The sequence below is a fragment of the Grammomys surdaster genome, unplaced genomic scaffold, assembly GCF_004785775.1.
Source record: "Grammomys surdaster isolate TR1022 unplaced genomic scaffold, NIH_TR_1.0 216, whole genome shotgun sequence".
NCBI classification, from domain to species: Eukaryota; Metazoa; Chordata; class Mammalia; order Rodentia; family Muridae; genus Grammomys; species Grammomys surdaster.
Window position 1 is genome coordinate 634161 of NW_021604661.1, and position 15275 is coordinate 649435.

The 15275-nt window shown below is 36.1% G+C and overlaps 1 protein-coding gene across 9 annotated transcripts in view; it reads right to left on the minus strand.

Annotated features, from left to right (window-relative positions):
- Positions 1-15275, minus strand: part of Huwe1 (HECT, UBA and WWE domain containing E3 ubiquitin protein ligase 1) — a 127558-nt gene that overhangs the window by 96573 nt on the left and 15710 nt on the right. For 8 of the 9 annotated variants that reach the window (XM_028772629.1, XM_028772633.1, XM_028772632.1 and 5 more), the window contains one exon: positions 2331-2399. In XM_028772629.1, coding sequence (XP_028628462.1) covers positions 2331-2375 — 45 coding nt within the window. In that variant the 5' untranslated portion in view covers positions 2376-2399. Of the gene's footprint in view, positions 1-1249; positions 1358-2330; positions 2400-15275 lie in introns of all 9 variants that reach the window. The other variant, XM_028772637.1, reaches the window with a different exon arrangement.

Below are 15275 nucleotides of genomic sequence, written 5' to 3' on the forward strand. Positions count from 1 at the left end.
AATCCTTTGCAATACTGCCAATATTCTAAGTGATCAATGAAAAAAATTTTTCTTAAAAATAAAACCTAGTACCAACACCAGTAGGATCAATGAAAAAAACATCTTAAAAATAAAACCTAGTACTAACACCAGTATGAGAAACTGGACAATTTTCTCTGTTGCTTGAGTAAAATAGGCAACCCAAGCCTTAAAAGACATCTAGTCAGTGACTTTATATTCTAAGAAATCTGATAGAAGCTAGGAAAGTGTGACTGAAAGAGCCTTATAATTCACTTAACATAAAAAAAATAAAATTTGCATTTCTCTGATCACCTGTAAGATCGATTCTTTCTTCTTTACTGGCTTTGGTCCTTCTCTGAAAGGTTTTATGCCCATTTTGTCATTGGGATATTCATTTCTCCTACTAACTTAGCATAAAAGATATTAACTACTTTGGGTTACAAATATTTTCTCCAGCTTGTCATGTCCCATGATTCCCCCAAACAACTGAGCTTAACTATGGTATTACAAAATTGTGGCATATAAAAACAGCACATAATTAAAATAATTTGGTGAGTTTAGATGGATTCATACACTCATTTTCCCATCACCACATTCCAGGTGAAAAACATTATCACCTCCAAGTTAAGTTTCCTTGTGGACCTTTGTGTATGTGTATTAAGAACACTTATAACATGAAGTTTATTCCCATCAAAATTCTTAAAGTACACAGATATTTACCAGTAACTCTAAGTTCTAAAACTTATCCTTTTTCCTTTCAAATAGGGTATCACTATGTAGCCCTGAACTTGTGGTTGTTTTGCCTCAGTCTCCTAAGTGCTAGGATTAGACATGAGCCACCATACCCAACTTTTTACTCACTTATTTTATTAAATTATACATAGCCATAGAACAATTCCCCCATTCCCCTCCCCTGATAACCATCATTCATTCTGTTGCTTACTTACATACCTTTTGACTATTTTAGATGCCCCCTAGTAGAGGAATCATGAAGTATTTGTTCCTCTGTAATTAACTTATTTCACTTTTCATTCTTCTGGGGGGGGATTAATTTAAAAAATATATAAGAAATTCTTCAACTTCATAGTGAAAAACACCCAAATAACCCAATTTTAAAGTGGGCAAGGGAATTTGAAAAGACTTTTCTCCAAAGACATATAAATGGCCAAATGGCACATACAAAGGTACTCAACATCACTAATAATCAGGGAAATGCAAATCAAAATCATAATGAGATATTACCTCATACCTGTTAGAATGGCTATTGTCATGTGTCCTTTTATTTTGGATATGGTATTTTACATTTCCATTTTGGTATTTTGTCCTTTGCTTTAATGCTTGGAAGGGCAATCCCCACCTAAGACAAGGTAAACATTCACCTGTATGTTCTACTTCTCCTATAATTTCTGTTAAAAATATCTGACTTTTGATGACTTATCTACAATTTACTTCAGTAAAACAGTCCCCCGCACCATCCCACCCAAATCAAAAGTAATTGTCTTGGCACATTTTATTGACTAATACTGTTCTTTCCCACAATATATAATCCTTCTATTAAGTTCTTATGTATGCTAGATTGTCCTGATTTTCAGTTCTCATACAAATAGATTATTACACTGATGGCACTATCTTGTTTTTAAAAATCTTAATTCCTTAAGGCTTTTTTATTCTTCATTTTCAAATGATATTATAATATAGTCATCAAAATTTATAGATACCAAAATACATCAAAAACAAAATCAAATGAAAACAATTTACAGTAATAATACCTATATTATGTATTAATAATATGCTCAATATATGGCATATAGTAAAAACATTAATATTCAAAATAAAACATAATAGAATAAAATAAAGACAAAATAAAAGAGAAGATAAATAAAAGTCAATAAACTTACCATTTTTATTTCCAAAACAAAACAAAAATCCCTAAATTCTAATAGCTATAGTCAATTTTGATTCTACATCTGTTTTCCACTGTCATACTGTCTTTCGATGCTTTTATTGTAGCCTGAGAGTCCCTTTCAGGGACCAAATATCTACAAAGTACTGTTCACTGTTTCTTCTTCCACTGGTCATTTAGCTACTAACCTTTAATCAAAAAAGATAGTATTTTTTTTTTTGTAGTGTTCAAGATGGAACCCAAGGCCTCATGCATGCTAGGCAAACACTCTACAACAGAACTATTCCTCCTAGTTTCAAATGTTGCTATAGTAACACTTTGTATTAACTGGACATATTTATTTGGAAGATCAGAATTGCTGAACTGGTCACAATGATTTTTTTTTCCTGAAATAAAGAAAATGAACAAAGCAAATTTGGATACTCACAGCCTCAGTAGGTGTCTTTTTCAGTTTAGTCCTGTCTACTTTCATGTTTTCAGTTTTCTGCTTTAAGATCTGCAAAGAAAACCCCCAAAGTAATGAGAACATAAAGTTATAGATAATCTACAACTCTACAGTATTAGAGATACAAATATTGAACAAAGAATATGCAAGATACCTAGTGTAACACTGGAGTCATATAATTTGATGTTATGGTTACGAGACAGAAAATGGCAGTTATCTTTAGATAAAACTAAACAACAATCCCTGTTATAATAAACCCAAAACCAAATTGAGCCAAAACAAAAAAGCTTTTTTTCCTCTCCTATTGTAAAGCTTTCAAACCCTTTATTGACACAGTTAAGTGTGCAAGGTTTAGATACCTCAGGACTGAAAAACTCACTAGAAGCCTCTAATTTGGGGGAGGCGGGCGATTCTGGGAATTTATCCAAAGTTTTAAGGATATACACAAACATTTAAAATCATTAATCTATACTGCATGAGTAAGTACAAAAGTGAAAAATTAGAAGTACCAAAAGCCCTAAATAAGATGTTTAAATTTTTATTTAAATCTAATTATTTTATGTGTGTTGCTCACATGTATGTATGTACATCATAGAGGGCTAGGGCCCAAGGAGATCAGAAGCCACTGGATCCCCTAGAACTATAAGGATGGTTGTGAGCTAAAGTATAGGTTCTAGAAAAAAGTGATCTTAACTGTTTTCTCTTCAGCTCTAGGATTGGTTTTTAAATTGACTATATAACTGCTAAAAATATTGCAGACAATTATATAACAGAAATTCGTGATTAAGTAAAAAGGTTGTAACTCGAAATATAAATCTACTGAATCAGGCATCGTGGTTCATACCTGTACCTCCAGACTGAAGCACTAGGATCAATTCATGGCTAGGTTGGGCAACAGAAAGCTATCTCAAAAATAAATAAGCAACTAAATATAAATATAGATCTAAAGAAAATACTCCAGAAAGGAAATGAATAATATATCACTTAATAATGCCTCCATCAGACTGCCTAAAGTCTGTAGGACATTTTTTTAAATTAATGATTGATGTGGGAAGGCCCAGACCACTGTGAATGGTGACATTCCTGGTGGTCCTGGAGTGTACAAGAAAGACATTTGAGCAGGGCAGAAAGACCAACCCAGTAAATTCTCTCCATGGCCTCTGTCTGGTTCAGTTCAAGACTCTAGATTCCTGGTTGGGTTCCTTCCCTGACTCCTCTTAACAGACTGTATAATGTGGAAGTATAAGCCAAATAATCCCCCTCCCCTGCAGTGTTAATTCACAAGGATTACATCTGATGGGTTTAGCAATGTGCCTTTTAGAAAGAAGATAAATTATGTCTTAACAAAGACACTTTTCTTAAAAATTAGGAAACAATGTGCAAGACACTACTAAAAATGTCCAGACAGTTTAACACAATAACTTTAGTAAGACCAACTAATTTGGAAAGCCCCAAAATAGCCTAATCAGACCCATGTAATGCCTGTAACATTAGTAAGTCCTTAAAGATACATTGGATCAAAGCATGGTAAGAAATCAACATTTCTCCTACTATCAAAGAGGACAGACACATGCACAGTGGTAGAGGCTCTTTAGAAAGATCTGCTGCTAACTATTTAAGGTAACCAACCATAATACCTACATATTCTAGGTAGCTTCTGTCCTAATTACCTGTTTTGTTTATATCTATTCAATCTATGACTGTTCAGGAAGAGTTGGTAAAAAATATTCAGAATGTTCCAAAGTATTTTATTTTGTTTTAATGATGGGCATATAATATTTAAATATTTATGAGGCCATATCATTTTTGACACACATATAAATCAAGGTTAACAGCATTCTATCTTTTCAAATATTTATCACTCAAAACATTTGGTTTAGACACTATTTGAACACTATACAACATTCTTCTATAATTAATATTTAGGAATATGTAACTAAATTCCCTTTTAAAATTACTTCATCATCTAACAGAAATGAACAAGATAACTTCTATCAACAACTTTAAAATGCCTAAAATGCGGACAACTGAATCCTGACAACAATCTTAACCATGGAGTAGAAGCCATATACTGAGCAATCTGTACACTTTAACTCAAAGGCTTTTTTGTTGTTCTTTTCTTTAAAAAGATCTTACAGCTAACACCAGATCACATTATTGGAGATACAGTTATTTGTAGAGAAGCAATTAAATTGTTTCTGCTATGAGAAGTAGCAATCAGCCCCAACATTATACAACTCAAATATAATGCATATAATAGTACGTTTTCCCTTTAGAAATGAATGAGGAACTTATCACTTTTACTCAAAGACAATGTTGGAAGTTCTAGCTCTTAACAGTACATCACACGAAAGAAATGCCTGGCAGTGTTGGTTGGTGCGTGCCTTTAATCCCAGCACTTGGGAGGCAGAGGCAGGTGGATTTCTGAGTTCAAGGCCAGCCTGGTCTACAGAGTGAGTTCCAGGACAGCCAGGACTACACAGAGAAACAAACAAACAAAAGTAATAGACATACAGACCAAAAAAGAATACTATACGAGCACTCATAGCATCCTTAAGATTCAATATAGTAGTGATGTCAAATCTCCTAAAATTGACATACAAGTTTAACACTATTCCTACTCAAATCCCAGTAAGACTCTTGAGAGTAAACCTGAACTATTTCAAAATGTGTAAGAAAAAGCAAAGGAATGACAATAGCAGAAACTTGCAAATATAAAAATGACAAATAACTATTTTTGACAGTTTACACGTTTACATGAAAAATTTAGGTTTTAAGCCCCACTCCACGTCAATCTGCTCTTTCCCATTCCTGCTAGAATCCCTTCTTCCCAGTAAGACCCACTCCTACTTTCATTATTTCTTTTTGTGTGTGCCCCACTGAGTTGAAATTAAAAGCACTGGTGGGAGGTTATTTGTTGAAGCAAGAAAAACTCAACAATGGCTAAGTCTAGTCTGAACAAAATGACATGCCACCCTCAACAATACTTAACTTGCCAACAGACCAGGGGAGGGGGGTTGTCTGGTTTCATGGGTGAATAACTATTTTTGGAGACAGAGTATTGCTCTGTAGGGTCAGTTAGTCCCTCTGTAGTGATAGGAAAACATGCATGCAAGGCTCAATATAACCCTCTTGGGAGGCAGGGTCAAACAGCTTTTTAATCTCAGCTATACCTTAGAAAATTGTTTGTGTGCTCATGTGTACCTGTGTTATCCATGCATGTGGAGGTCAGAAAACAACTTGCCAGGAGCTGGTTTCTTTCCTTCCACCGTGTAGGATTGAGGGGTTGAATTCAGACTGTAGCTGGTTCTCGGCTTTTTTGTTTGGTTTTGAGGGATTTGTTGTTTTAAATGCAAATAAAGCCCTGTTCTGGCTGTCCTGAAACTCATTATGTATACTAGGCTGGCCCTGAACTCTGAAGACCCACCTGCCTCTGTTTCTTGAATGATAGGCTTAAAAGGCATGCACCACCAGGCCTAGAACAGCAACTACTAAATAACTTTTCTGGCTTTTTGAAACAGGGTTTCTTTGTATCCCTGGATGTCCTGGAATTCTTCTAAGTAGACCAGGCTGTCCTCAAATTCAGAGATCCACCTATTTCTTTCTGCCTCCCAAGTGCTAGGACTGAAGGCTTGTGCCACTACACCTGGCTATTCACTATTTTTTATATTAAACTTTAAGCTAACAGATACAAACCATGTATTTATGGTCTCCAACATATTTTGAATTATGCACAAATTGTAGAGTTGCTAAAGAGTTAATAACATTAAGAACTGCCTCACATACATTTTTGGGTGTGGAGAAAACACCTAAAATCTACTCTCAACAATTTTCATATATCCATTAACTATTGCCATCATGTTGTATAATAATGTTCCTGGAATTGATTCCTCCTAAACTGAAATCTTGTAGTCTTTAGCCAGTATTTCCCAAACCCCTAGCAAATACTATTACTACCATTCTACTATACTCTCTATATCATCTTACACAATATTAAGATACTGTACACACACACGGGGGGGGGGTATTGACTGAGAGATAGACATGTTTATCAATAAAACAGACTAAAAACCCAGATATACAAATACACCCAAGTGACATAAGGAAGCATGTCAATAAAAGTTGTCAGAACAAGAATACATCCATATACAAAGTGTTGATCTATGACAAGAGTCATAGCTCACATAAATTAATTCAAAGAGCTAAAGAGATGGTTCAACAGATAGTGCTGCTCTAGCAGAAGACCCAAGTTCAATTCCAAGAACCCACTTCAGATGGATCATAACCTCATATAACTCCAGCCAAAAGGGATCCAAAGTCCTCTTTTGGACTCCACAGGAACCTGCACTCACATACACGGTCACACGTATGTACATACCCAGATAATTAATTTTTTTAAAATTAACTCAAAATGTTCCAGACTTAAACAGAAAATATATATAAAAGCCTACTGGGAGAAAATAATTGCAAACCATGTATAATACTTAGAATACATAGAGAACTCTCAAGCCTGCTTGCCTCTCCAGTCACCTTGAGGTTGTACTTCCCAGCTGCCCACCTTGGTGACCTCTGGCCCAAGACTCCACTCCATGTAGCAAACTGCTTTGTAAACACCACCAAGTGACCTCCCTTTGGCTTCCTGTTGGTGGTGTGCTTGTCAGGCATCATGGGCTAGCCCTGGGCTAGGTGCCCCAGGAGGTATATTAACTGGGAACCCCCAGGGGCACAATATGAGCCATTCTTAGGAAGAACCACAGGTTCAGCCTTTGACTCCAACAGGACCAAAGAAGACTGTATGACTAGGTAGGTTTCCAGCCCCAGTGGCACCAAGGATCCCTGAGAGACTAAAGCTTTGACTCCAGTGGTCTCCAAGGGCAATGTGGATCCTGGGTTTTGACTTCTGAGGTTCCAGTGGTTGGTCTGTTTCTTTGTCTGACACACACACAAAATGAGCATGAATGGTATTTCTAAAAATTATGGAATACCATCAAGAGGCCAAATGTGAGAATTCATGGTGTAGAAAGAAGGAACAGATAAAATCAAAAGGAACGCAGGCTATTTATTGGCATTATAGAAGCAAATAAAACAACCCACATAAGGTATACAGAAAGAACTCCACATAGACATGACCAGAGAAGAAACTCCATGACAGATCATTGTCAGGATGTCAAAATACAAAGTGAATAAAAATACTAGAAGTAACATGAGGAAAATTATCAACTTACATAGAAAGGCAGAAATATCAGACATATCCCAAACTTTTCACCAGAAAACAGAAAAGCACAAAATGAAGTAATATCTTATCAAACTCTGAAGATAAGTAACTGTGAGCCAAGACTGTTATCCAGCAAAGTATATCTTTCAAAATGATGAAGAAATAAGGATAGTTCAAGACAAACACAGATTATGGCAATCAATAACAACCAAGCTAGCACTTCGGAAAATTCCTAATGGAATATTATACAAGATGGTAGAATGAGCCGGGCAGTGGTGGCACACGCCTTTTTAATCCCAGCACTTGGGAGGCAGAGGCAGGCAGATTTCTGAGTTCGAGGCCAGCCTGGTCTACAGAATGAGTTCCACGACAGCCAGGGCTACACAGAGAATCCAAAAAAAGAAAAAAAAAAGAATGTAGAACAACTCCTATGTACAATCTATGAAAGAAACTGATGAATTAAGTAGACTGGGAAATGAAACAACCATTTATAATTGGAGCCCTGAATAAAAGAAACATCAAGGGGCATAAAACCACATAGGTCCGAGCACACTAGTAAGAAACTTCAATACACCACTCATTTCTGTAGGTCTTCTGAAATGAAAATGAGCAAAGGAACTTCAGATGGGATCAACTTAACAGATACATTTAGAATATTCTACCTAACAGGAAATATGCATTTTTCTCATCAGTACATGGAACCTCCAAAATTGGTATCATAGAACAAAAAGTCTCAACAAATACAAAATAAAAAAAAAAAAAAATCAAGCTAATTCCTTGTGTCCTATCAGACCATAAAAGAATAAAAGCAGAATTCAACAAGACAAACTTCAAAAATATTTGGGGACTAAATGATACATTTTTGAAGTAATAGTAAGCCATCCAAGAAATCAAGAGAGGGAACTTAAAATTCCTAGACACAAAATGAGAACAAAAAATCTCCCTTCTGAGACATAGCCAAGGCAGTCCTAAGAGGAAAATTTATAGTACTTATATTAGAAAGTGAAGATGGGGGCGGAGGGAGATCAGGTATAGGAGAGCTTGAAGAGAGAGGGCCAGGAGAGTAAAAGGAAATGGAAGAGGGGGACAATCTCCAGGAAGTGCCAGAGACCTGGGACGGGGGAAGCTCCAGTGAGTCTGAGGGTGACTCTGAGACTCCTAATTGCGAGGGATATGGAGCCTGAAGTGGTCATCTCCTATAACTAGGCAGGACTCCCCAGTGGAGCAATTGAGATACCAAACCACTCACAAAATTTTCAACCCCAAAATCATCTTGTCTATCAGGTAGGGAGATGGAGCATAGAGACAAAGGGAATGGCCAACCAATGACTGGCCCAACTTGAGACCCATCCCATGAGCAAGCACTAATCCCTGATGCTATTATACTGTTATGCTTGCAGGAGCCTAGCATTAACTGTCCTCTGAGAGGCTCCACCCAGCTGCTGACAGAAACAGATGAAGAGACCCACAGCCAAACATTGGATGAAACAAGGGGAGTCTTGTACAAGAGTTGTGGGAAGGACTAAAGGACTCAGAAGGTGTAAGAACTCTATAGAAAGACCAACTGAGTCAACTAACTTGGACTCTTGGGGCTCCCCCAAGACTGAAGCACCAAACAGAGAATATACAAAGGATGGACCTAGGCCTCACATACATACTTAGCATATGTACAAGCTTGGTCTTCATTTGGGTCCCCCCAACAACTGGAGCAGGGATTGGCAGTTTTTTGAAAGCCTTGATGTGCTTCATTAGATTGTTTGAGATCTCTCACTTTTATCCATTAATTAATTTATTATTTTTTTAAACTAAGTATTTTTAAAATGTTTGTTTATGAGAGGTCCAAAATAAAGGAAGTAAAAGACAGATTGTGAAGGAAGATATGTCTTATCATTTCATCTATGTAGAAAATCCAAAGGATATACCCAATAGCCAGAAAAAAAAACCCTCCCTCCTGAAACCGAAACACAAGGTTAAACAAAACGACTCTTTTTACATATGCTACCATGAACAACTGGATTTGAAATGAATACCATTTATATAAGCATGTAAGAATATCAATGTATCAAAATATGTCCAAGCTCTAGGAGGGAAACTACAGATCACTAGTATGGTACTAGTCAATGAAAAAAAAAATCAATGGAACAGAAAATGGAGCCCCAAAATCGCCCCATATAAATTTGGTCAACTTTGACAAAGAAGCAAAGGCAATACATGCATGAGGAATTTTAAAAAAAGGTACTGGAATAACTGTGCACCCACATGCATCATAAAAACATAAGACAAACAGAAAAAAAAAACTACATTCTTCAGAAAAGTCAATTCAAAATGGATCACAGACCTATCTACAAAATGTAAAATAATACATCTCCAAGAAGAATTAGATGATACAGGTTTTGGTATGATGTTTCAAATTATAACCAAGGGTGTCATCCAAGAAAGAAAAAAAATTAATGCATTCTCTTTTAAATAGAAAAAAAATAGCTAGCTAGCATGGAGAAAATATTTGCTAAAAGCATCAAGGTAGCTAGCACATGGCTCACAGGTAAAGTGCTTGGTTCAATTCAAAGTATCAGAAAACAGTTATTCAAAATACACAAAGAATAGAAAGTCAACAAAAGTAAACCAATAACATTTTTAATGGATACCTTACCAGAGAGGATATACAGACAAAAAATTAACTAATGAAAAGGTGCTACACAGCAAGAGATTGTGATAATCAGCAGTGAAACTTTACTTGTTTCAATGTCCAAACCCAGAACACTGATATCAAAGGATAGTTCTACATAAGAAGGATATAGAACAAGAACTCCCTTAGATTACCTGGAAGATGGCTAAAATGGCTTTACAGAACTAAACATATTCATAAATTATTACTTAGTATTTGCCCAAAGGAGTCGAAAACTTACGTCAACATAAATACCAGCATACAACTCTGCAGGTTTATTTATAACTGTCAAACTTTGGGAAAAACTATTCTTTGGTAAAGAAACTATGGTGTATCAGGCAAAGGAATGTTTAATACTAAATGAGCTATCAAAAAATAGACGTGGGGAAAAAAACCTCAAACTTTCTTTTTTTTTTTGGTTTTTTGAGACAGGGTTTCTCTGTGTAGTCCTGGCTGTCCTGGAACTCACTCTGTATACCAGGCTGGCCTCGAACTCAGAAATCCGCCTGCCTCTGCCTCCAGAGTGCTGGGATTAAAAGCTCAAACTTTCATTACTAAACAAAAGAAGTGAATCTGAAAGGCCAGATATAGAGCAGTGCAGAAGCAGGTGGATGTCTGTGAGGACAGCCTGATCTACATAGTGAGTTCCAGGACAGCTAGAGTGAGACAATAAACAAACGAAACATCAATCTGAAAAACAAGTCAAAAATGTAACAGACTAATTATATGGTATTCTGGGAAAATATAGAGATAATAAAAAAGAAAAAAGAACTACTCATTGCCAGGAGTTAGTGAATAGAATACAAATGATTTTTAAGACAGCGAAATTATTCCATATAATATGTTAAACACACTATTATAAATATAGTCACGCCCCCCAAATTTCTAATGCCAAGGGTAAAATCAAATGTAAACTATAATCTTTGGATGATTCATTAACTGTAACAAATACGCCATTCTAGTGAAGGAATGCTGATAATGTAGAATCATTTACATACATGGGGACAAATACTTTGAGACAATTTTTCTCTACATGGCCCACACTATCCTGGAACTCAAAGAACTACATACCTCCCAAGTACTAAAACTAAAGATACATGCCAATCCTGTTCAATTTCTACACAAATTAACCATTTAAAAAAATCTTCCAAAAAAAATACAAAGTACCAATTACCTTACCCACTAAATAAAATAAATATATAACCACTTCACTGTTACTTACCAAAAACTATATATGAGATCACTGGTAAAATCTTCCCAGAAATAAGTATCTGGCTCTAATTAAAACTTTTTTTGTTTTGTTTTGTTTTGTTTTTCGAGACAGGGTTTCTCTGTGTAGCCCTGGCTGTCTTGGAACTCACTTTGTAGACCAGGCTGGCCTCGAACTCAGAAATCCACCTGCCTCTGCCTCCCAAGTGCTGGGATTAAAGGTGTGCGCCACCACTGCCTAATCAGTTAAAGACTTAATGTATTATTACTTCATATACAAATATTCTTTCAGCCCAATTTGTCCCTGTTTACAGATAGAAAACTAAGACCCAGAGGAAAAATTAGCACTTTGACTGGTTAGTGAATCTTGAGAGATTAGATTTTAACTATTGTACACTATCACAAATAAAGAGAATTGTAATTGGGGAATGGATTTTTTTGGAGGGAGAGGGGGTTCGAGACAGGGTTTCTCTGTATAGCCCTGGCTGTCTTTGAACTCAGAAATCTGCCTGCCTCTGCCTTCAAGTGCTGGGGTTAAAGGCCTCCACCACCACTCCCTGGCTGGGGAATGGATTCTATCTTAGAGGCCAAACAAATGAAAACTCCCAACAAAAAGAAGCTAGGTTTTAAAAACAAATTTCTGGAAATGGTTTGTTGCTTTTGTTGAGTCAGAACATAATTATAAGTATCAAACCTCTCTCTTCAAGTGGTTCTTAAATTTTGCTTAGGAAGATATAGATAGCCTGAGTTCATATCCCTGAACCCACAAAAAGCTAGGTGCAGTAATGTTTCTATAATCCTAGCAGTTCTGTTCAGTGGGAGACAGAAAAAGAATTGCCTACTAGCTGGAATATTCAGCATAGTGGCAAACAAGAGACTTTGCCTTTAAAAAAAAAAGTGGAAGACAACAGACTCCTGAAAGTAAGTTGTCCTCTGACATATACAGGTAAGCACACATATAAACTCATTCTCTCTCTCTCTCTCTCTCTCTCTCTCTCTCTCTCTCTCTCTCTCTCTCTCTCTCTCTCTCCACACGCACGAGGCTGGGGGCAGAATGACATTGAATCAGCTTAACAGAGAGAGGACACCTATAGTTCTCAAATACGACTCAATAGAACTTGAGTGTACGGGTAGATATCATTTCTACTCAGTATGGTCCAAGGATCACTTACAAATTTCAGGACCCAGGACTGGTGTTAAGACTCATCTATCTTACTATCATATCCAGTTTCTAAGATTATAAGTGCTTTCTTCACCTTTGGCCATTTCTAAAAGAAAATTGCCCTTTCAACTACTATTCTTTATAAAATTTCAGAAACTTGTCTAAAAAAAATCCAGTAATAAGCAAATTTCACCACAGACAAATCAATGAGTTCAGGAAAATATTTTAATCTGTCAGAAATCAAGTCACTTAAAACTTAATTCACTTCCCCTGAAACTCCTTTTAGAAACTAAAAATACCTGGTTAGACAAATACCTAATTCAGTTCTGGGGTAAGGACAGTCATAATTTTTAAGATGTATAAATGATTTGGCTGTACAGATCAACTAACCTTGAGAGCTGCTGTATTTGCTTTGCCAATCCATGATTGACTCAGAAACCTGCTTCAAAATAATGAAAGGAGTAGGGTATAAATAAATAAAACCACAGCCACAGGGCTTTGTGCATGCTAGATAAGTAGCTGGGTGGCAGATTCATAGATGTTCATTGTACCATCTCCATGCATTCAAAAGTATGCTAAATTAAGGCTCTACCCTGCAGATCTCTAATCCCATCCTCACATTATTACCAAAGCAATATTCCTAAAACTTAAGTTTAACTATAAAAAGTACTAAAGTAAGCCGGGCGGTGGTGGCGCACGCCTTTAATCCCAGCACTTGGGAGGCAGAGGCAGGCGGATTTCTGAGCTCGAGAGTTCGAGGCTAGCCTGGTCTACAGAGTGAGTTCCAGGACAGCCAGGGCTACACAGAGAAAAAAACAAAACAAAACAAAAAGTACTAAAGTAGCACCCAAGACTTGCATCTCTCTCTCCTACTGGCAAAATGACATTACATAGTTTTCTTCTCATGATTTGGTGTTGTTAAGCTTCACAAGGTCTTCTCTCTAGCACTCAAGACTTTTAATAAGCTGACTCCTGTGTATCTCTAAAAGTTAAGCTTAAATGTTACCTGAGGCTGAGACACCTCTCCCAAGGTAAAAGTTAAGCCCTTGTTTCCAATTATACCCTCAATCCACATACCATTTTACCTGACCCTTTCCTCCCAATGGGTCTGTACCGTATCTGTCTTTGTATCCTTGACACCAGCATAGAAACTATCACAAGATTAAAAGATGCTTTAAAATTTTTTCCACTCAACACAGTAATGTAAATACTATAAGCAGAGCACTAGCATAGATACTATTAGATAATCAGATTATAGAAATGTAAACAATTAAAAAATATTAGATGTAATAACATTAACAATTATGTTAGTACACAAAAACACAAAGAAAAACTGAAAACAATTACAAAACCAACATAAGCTTTAATGCAAATCACAGATAATGTTCCCATATAAAATTTATTATATTTTATTTACAAAATTTTAAGATTACCATATCTTCCTTTCCTTTGCTCCCTCCAAGACCTCCCACACAACCCTTCCTTGCTCTTTCAAACTCACTGTCCCTCTGTTCATTTGTGTGTGTATAAATTATGTCTTTCAAAAAATGAAATAGAGTATATGTAGCCAATGAGAGCACTTATCTAGCATGCACAAAGCCCTTGAACCCCAGAACTGAAAAAAAGGGGTGGGGGGAAAAAACTAGGTTTTTAAGAGATTAAATTTACACAAAACAGTGTATATACATACATACATACGTACATGTACACACGTACACATACACACACACACAGAGCAAGCACTTTACTGAGACATCTCATTCCCTCCATGACTTGAACAGTCCTAAAGAAAGCTAAGATACTGCTTTAACCATTGAGAATGTTTTATATTTATATTATATTTATATTTATGAACCACAGACAAATCATGGGTTACTGTCATATACAATAAAAACAGTATCAGATAATCAAAGAAACAGAATTCTATTCCTTTTGTATCATTTAAGCTCCAATTCCCCCATGTCCCTGGGTTTACAGGAAAAGTAACATCTTTAAAGATTAATTCCCTATATATGGGGAAATTGGTATACCTGGAAAAAAACTTCTAGGTCTTTCCTGTATTTTCAAGAAAAAAATATGAAAAAAAACCACAAACATGGTATAAAATGGTTTCTGAAAAGCTAAGTTTTACTTGTCAATATATTCTGACAAAAATATGGAAGAAGAGATTCCTATTTGATTTATTTATCTGCTTATACACATGTCAAGTTTTCTTTTTGAAGTCTTAATAGAGGAACACTCCTAGATGGGAACTAAAAATTAAATAAAACACAACATCACTTAAAACATTCTATCAAATCCTTTTTGGGAGGTCTTAGATATAACTGATCTACAGTAACCTCTGTAAAATAAGTAAAAGACTACTTTATAAAACTGCATGGCAAAGAGTATAGTAAACTCTCATTTGTTCTATTTCCTTCTACACCAGATCAATAATCTTTACACAAGATATTCTATGAATGAAAATGTATTTGCAGACATCATCAAAAGAAAAAAAGAAATCTCAGCACTTGGGAGGCAGAGGCAGGTGGATTTCTGAGTTCGAGGCCAGCCTGGTCTACCGAGTGAGTTCCAGGACAGCCAGGACTACATAGAGAAAAGAAAGAAAGAAAGAAAGAAAGAAAGAAAGAAAGAAAGAGAGAGAGAGAGAGAGAGAGAGAGAGAGAGAGAGAGAGA